Source organism: Pagrus pagrus (assembly GCF_965226575.1).
Source record: "Pagrus pagrus genome assembly, chromosome: 14".
Lineage (NCBI taxonomy): Eukaryota > Metazoa > Chordata > Actinopteri > Spariformes > Sparidae > Pagrus > Pagrus pagrus.
In genome coordinates this window covers 28755852-28763000 of record NC_140198.1, presented here as the reverse complement: position 1 = coordinate 28763000, position 7149 = coordinate 28755852, and the positions used below count along the sequence as shown (strand labels likewise).

At 41.4% G+C, this 7149-nt stretch overlaps 1 protein-coding gene across 1 annotated transcript; it reads right to left on the bottom strand.

Moving 5' to 3' along the window:
- Nucleotides 1–4646: 4646 nt before the first annotated feature.
- LOC311269196 (putative nuclease HARBI1) lies at nt 4647–5672 on the bottom strand (the record flags this gene model as incomplete). The annotated part of the gene is given in 3 exon segments (XM_084373225.1): nt 4647–5267; nt 5271–5273; nt 5277–5672. Coding segments are annotated over 3 exon segments (1020 nt in total).
- Between the last annotated feature and the right edge of the window lie 1477 nt (nt 5673–7149).

Below are 7149 nucleotides of genomic sequence, written 5' to 3'. Positions count from 1 at the left end.
TTGTGTCTTGCATTTGGGTCCTTATAGTGTTAACCACAATAATTACGACAGTGGTGTAACATTTAAGACAGGATAACTTACTGTGACATATTACATTTATTATAGCCAGCCATGATCATTGCTGTACCTAAAAAGTCTGCTGTTTCTAGTCGTAATAACTAAAGCCCTGTGGCTCTCACTCCCATCCTGATGAGGTCTTTTGAGAAACTAGTTCTCCAGCACATCACAGATAAAATCCCTGTCAGCCTGGACCCTCACCAGTATGCTTTCAGAACCGACGGATCCACGGAGGATGCCATATCTTGGGATCTCCACTCAGTCTTAACGCACCTGGAAAATATGAACAGCTACATCAGAATGCTGTTTGTTGACTTCAGATCAGCATTCAACACAATCTTACCCATGAAGCTGACTGGAAAAATTAAGAGTCTGGGCTTGAGTACCACATTCTGCAACTGGATATTGGACTTTCTCACAAGCAGACCCGAGAGAGTACAGAATTTTAGTCGCACCTCCTCTGCATTAGTACTCAACACTGGAGCTCCCCAGGGCTGTTAGCTCAGCCCCCTCCTGTTCACACTGTACACCCATGACTGCACTTCCAGACACCACCGGTCAACACCATCAAGACTGCATTACAAACGATGATTAGAGTTCATATCGGGAGAAAATCAATCTTGCACAGTGGTGCACAGAGAGTTAACGACAGCTCAGCATCAGCAAAACCAAGATCTAACGTTAGTTGATTGTTGATTCTAGAAAAAAGGAGGCGTAATATGGAGTTATTTTATGTCTTTATTATGCAATCAAACAGAAAATATTTGAGAGAAAAACTTTCCACACTGCAATCAAAAATAGATTTGAGAGCAAAACTATCAACACTGCAAATGTATAAATGCAATCCAAAAGTTTTGTTTGCAAATCCAAAAGTTTTGCTCGCTGTTGAGCTGCATCTTGTGGGCGGGACCTATGCTGAAAGATGTAGGACATGCCACTATTGGCCAGTGTTGATTGGAGTGACAGCTTGGCAGCACCCACTTTTGCAGTCCATGGTTAAGACAGCAGGAGCGGAGCATGGATGTATAGACACATAATCGATGCTCAGGTATGTTTACACATAACTTCTGTCCAGCAAGAATGTTTTGTTTGAACTGCTGCATGAAAATTGCTTTTCTTTAACCATCTGTGATATTGTAATGGGTAAAAACAAAAACACAAAAACATTATTTTGTCAGCCTGTAGCTGCTAGGTTAACGCTAGCTCAATTTGCTAGTCACTCACTCCTCATAGGTACGTTAACATTACGTGCCCAAGCTGCCTATTAGTCTGCATGTGCATGTAATATTAACCACTAGTTAACAGGACTTGTGTTCAATGCTCTAACGTTAGTTGCTGTATTATTTCATCAGCCTGTAGCCAGCTAGTTAACTTTAGTCACTTTCTTGTTTTAACGTTTGGTGTCACGCTCACTGAGCTGTCTGGATTTCCATCCACCTGTTTTCAATTTTAATGATAGCGGCAGACAAAAACATCAGATCTATGTGGAGCGATGAGGAGACTATAGCTTCCCTCACATTAATACATGACACAAACAACACTAATGTCATATTTCCTTAGTGTTTTCTGTATTGTTTATCACTGTTTCAGGTTTGATTAGTGCTCACTCAATTACGTCATCTTGTTGTGGCCTCTTATTCAGCGCTGTTCTAATTGCAGCTTTGTAAAATAAGATAAGGTACAGAAGCTAACGTTAGATCATTGAACACAAGTCCTGTTAACTAGTGGCTGACGTAGGCTAATAGGCAGATCACGTTAACGTACCTATGAGGAGCGAGTGGCTAGCTAATTGAGCTAACATTAACCTAGCAGCTACAGGCTGACAAAATAATATGTACAAATAATCAGTGCCAAATTCTCTGCAACTTTTACAGAGCAATACAAAGCATCCTAACTGGAAACATCACAGACTGGCGTGGTTCGTGGACGGCCCAAAACAGGAAGGCTCTACAGTGGGTTATTAAAACAGCCCAGAACATAATTGATTCCCATTTACAGAGCATCAGTGACATAGGTGAAGTGAGATGTCTGCACAGAGCCCAAAGCAATGGCGGACTGGCGTACAGGGACACCGGGGATTTCCCCGGTGGGCCGGGCCATGAGAAAAAGAAAAAGAAAGGGGGAAAAAAGTCTATCGCAACGGCCAACAGCATTGTGGTCCGCTGGGGGCTGGGTCGGGCGGCTATTGTTGTGATAGGCTATACCTGTGTCACTGCCTATGCTGATAGCCAATCACATTTCGTCCATGTGGGTAAGTCCCACCCATTTCCTCAGGCTGTTGCAGCTGTCACTTGTCAATCACACTGTGCTAACGGCGCAAGACAGCTTTGGTGGATTGAGAGCCAGCGCTGTCTGGGCAGATGGAGCATAAAAAACGAGGCCAAAAACGTGAAGGTGGTGCTGAAAAGCTTAGGGATAAAAAAAAAGAAATCCCTCAAGGAAGTTGCATCAACAAGTAAGAAAATGACGGACCTATTTGGTGGTCGTTCGGGTTTAGCCATCACCACCAGACAAGAATCTGATGATGTTGCCATACCCAGCACTAGCAGCGTTAGCAGCGGTGAGCTTCGACAGCTGGATATTTCCAAACATGCACCTGAGTCCAGCAAGGATAATGAGTCTGACTCTGACACGGCAGAGCACGAAACAAAGCGGCCTCCAGAGCCCAGTCAAAGAACCAGTGATATAATAATGGTAGGCTAAGTTATGTTTGGAACTTGGTGATGCTTTAGGTGAAAATGCTCATTTGGCTAACGTTAGTTAATGCCGCGAAGTGCCTAGCCTAGTGTTAGCTAGCCTACGGAGTCCAAACTGAGCACCATTCACTGACCAGATGTTTCCTGTATTTGTCAACCTGCCTATAGATAATGTTATCGTCTGGTTGAAATCAACCTGTTACTGTCTTTGAATTGACTCTAATACTAAATGAGTATAAATGAATGAATAGTTTATTTATGTGTCTGTACATGGCCTATCCTACATGGGATCATCATCAGACAGACACCACTTCATTCAGCAATAATATTCCAGAGTGTGTAATAGGCCTGCAAGAAATGAGGAAAAACTGCAATGTGCGATAATCTTGTTCAATATTGCAATAACAATATGACTTATGATAAATAAACATGTATGGAGCCCAACAGTGGTCATGGGGAGGAAAATAAATAATGTGCTGATGTGCACAAAAGATACAGGTCATTGGCCCGGTTTCGCAGACAAGGCTTATATCAAGCCAGGAGTAGGCCTAAGTCAGACTAGTAAAGCTAGGTCATTTAAGTGGCTTGCATGAGCATGGCTTACATTTGTCTTAGTTAGTCCCAGACTGTGGAGTCCTGGAGTAAGCTTAAACGAGAACACCTGGGTCAAGCCTCATTAGCCTAAGTGGGAGCACAGCCTGTTAGCCTATTGGTGCTCATAAAAACCTGGAATGGAATTGAGGATAGCTTTGCTGGAGGGAATTTTGACACCAAACATGGCTGAAGCTAAAAGAACACGCTCAAAGAACTATACTGAGTATGAAAAAACTCTACTTAAACAAATTGTAGGAAATCATGCTGATATTGAAAGTAAAGGCCATAGTGCTGCTATTGAACAAAGGAAGAGGAGTGCTTGGGCTGCCATTTGCAGTGAATTCAATGCAAATGAAAATGTAACCACAAGAGCGGTACAGCAACTGCAGGTGAGACATGTCTATTATGATCCTTATATCACAGATGTCATATAGTTTTGTGACATTGTTTATATTGAATGATATCTGCCTTCATAGACTCTGTGGAAGAACATCATATTAGATTTAAAAAAAAGGAATGCAGAGGCCAGAAGAGAGAGATTTACTACTGGTGGTGGACCCCCAACTAGTAAAGACAAGACCGATGAATTGGCTGACTTGTTGACTGGGATAATAGAGGACCAGCAACCTCTGGACGGTATACCAGATGATGACAATTTGGACAGTGGACATGAAAAACTGAGCACAAATGGTAAATATACCATAGAAAGTAAATTAGTTACGTCATTCTGTACATACAGATTATTCCACTGTCTGTGTCTATCTTTATTTTTATTTCATTCTAAGGACCATGTGAGTTTTTGTATCCAACAGTGTGTTCTTTTCCCAGAGGAAATCATTCTAACCCTGGTGGAAGAGCCAGTGCACAGTGACTGTGCACCCTCCACATCTGGTATGGCATCCCAGAGAAAAGATGCTGCCACCACCTTCCAGCAGAGACCAAAAAGGATGTCCATGCATGAAAAGCTAGCCTTAGAATTTCATGAGCAGAAAATGAAATATCTGAAAGAAGAGCATGACATGAAAATGAGAATTCTACAGGTCGAATTGGATATGAAATTAGAAGAGAGAGCTGTTCAAAGAAAGATGCATGAGAGAATGTAGTTGTGAAAATAAATTTTTTCTCACTTGACAAGAGCGTGAGTATTGTAGTCACCACAACCTACATTTTAGAACAGCCTTGGTTAAGTTTCTCATTTAATTTTTCAGCACACTATTTATATATGTTGTACACAACAAACACTATTAAGGCAAAAACAAGCCATAATCAATACATTCCATGGTTAGATGTATCTTTTTTCTAACTGAAGTGCTGCAATGTGAAATCAGCTCTGAGCGCAAGTCCTCCTTGGTTATTTCCTGCCACGGGCATGGGCACATCTGGATCATTCTGGTCTTCCATTGGAGGGTCAGGACAATTATGCTGCTTCAGGTAGTTGTGCAGCACAGCTGTAGCAATGATCACCTTGCAGCATCTTCTTGGCTCAAAACGAAGTGTATTGCGTAAAGACTGGAATCGATTCTTCCACACTCCAAACATACGCTCAACCATCCCTCTAGTGCGAATATGAGCTCTGTTGTATCTTTGCTGCTCAGTTGTTGTGGGATGTGGCCAAGGTGTGAATAAATAGGAACTCTGAGCATATCCACTGTCACCAAGTAGTAGTCCACTATGTTGCCCTCTCTCAAACTGAGCACACAATGAAGAGTTGTGAAAAATCCTTGAATCATGTGTTGCTCCTTTCCAACGGGCAACAATGTTTGAAAACTCTAAATTGGGAGTGCATACAGCCTGAACATTGATGGAAAACCAGTTCTTACGGTTCCTGTACTCCTCAGCATCAGGAGTTGATGGACACTTGATTTCAACATGACATCCATCTATACAGCCAATCACTCCTGAGTTCCCATATTCATAGAATCACACTTAATAGTTGGCTTGCTCAGCAGCATCAGGGAACTTAATGTACAGATTTCTCAGTTCACAAATGGCACTGCAGACATTGTGAACTATTCTACACACTGTTGCTTCACTGACACCACACAAATCACCAGTCTCACGATGAAAGGTTCCAGATGCCAAGAATCTCAAAGTGATCAGAACTTGGAGAGAACTGGGTACAGGCCTTCCTCTTTGAGACATGGAGGAAAGTCTAGGCTCAAGCAAAGTAATAATCTCCAGTACATATTCTTTGTACATACGGAAGCGGTCTCGGAAAGTTATTTCATCGAACTGATTCAATGAATTACTCCTATCCACAAGTATTTGTCTGGCTGGCCTCTGTAGCGAATATTGGTCTTCATTTAGATATTCCAAATACTCCATGCTCCCAAACCATCTGTGCTCCCTTTCACAAACAGTACTAAGCTGAAGTTAAACCTGCCTCTTTGCAGGATTAATATAAACTTCAATTTAGTCCTAGAGTAGCTCTAATCTACCCTCTTGCAATTGGCTTTGTTTAATCCAGAACAGACTAAATCTATGACTATTTTAAGATAAGTCTGTGCAAGTGACTTAAAGTTAAGACAGCTCAAACTGCATTTTAGTCTGGGACTAGGCTTAAGCCTTGTCTGCGAAATTGGGCCATTAAATCATAATTTGAGGCTACAAGATATAATTTATTACCATGTCTTAATTAACTGTATTATTTATTTTGGTTCAGGTTGTCTTGGCTATACTTAGTGTGTATGTCATTATCTTGATCACAATGAAAATATGATTTTTAAATAACATTTTTATTGAAATGGGCTTATTGTTGTAATTATGTTGCCCTCTAGTGGTTTACTCATGGTATAGACAGTCAGTGTCATTCAGTTCTAACAGCCTGGCAAATTGGTCGGCCAAATTTTATTGTATCAATGACCTGTTTGCATTAAATCACTACATGCTGTAAAATCACTATACTGCTGTAATTATTTTACTGTAGGCTACTTAAGGGTTCAGGTTAATGATTACTATATGATTATGGTCCAAAACAACATCAAATGCAGTTTTTTTCATCAAGGTACATGAAACTTGTGTTGCCGGCTGGCTGGCTGGCTGGCTCCCCACACCGCGCATGAAGTGGGCCGGTCTGTCAATGACTCCCGTGCCACTTCCCCCCCCCAGTCCGCCCCTGGCCCAAAGGATACTTAACCCTTGTGTTTTAAAAAACGATAAGAAATGTATCTTCTAACCTTGTGACATGTTATTTCCTGTTGCTTTGCAATTTATTTTGTTAAAACAACCACAAGCAGCACAAAAGTCTGGTATTTTACTTTGTTGAGAGACACCTCAAGAAGCCCAAAGTTGTTTCGGCTAAAATGTCATGTAGTTGTCCCCTCCAAAGTCGATATCAGATTTTCACCCCTGCGATAAATTCATTTTGTCAATTAATTCTTTCATTTAATTCTGTCCATCTTCAAACAAACCACTGTCTGCTGTAAAGTTTGTCTAAAGCATCTCAAGCATGTCTAAAAGAGGCAGGCAGTCAAATGGGAGAAGTCTATGGCCATATCCCTGAGTTCTATTTCCAAGATATAGAAATTAATCTGATTAAACTCTTAACATATTGCTGATTTACCAGGTTAGCTAGCTGCCAGCTGATTCATGCCACAGCAAAATGACCTTTTACATACATGGCCCACCATGACTTTGGTTATGTGGGACTGATTTGAGATGAAGTGCATAAAAATCGCATTGGACCAATTTGCTTCTTAGCTCAGCGTTGGCACAAGATATTTTTAAGGGTGAGAGCCAGGCTCCAGTGGGGTCAGGGGAGGCTGGGGTTAAAGCAATAGAGAGGCCTGGGTTATAGGGCAAA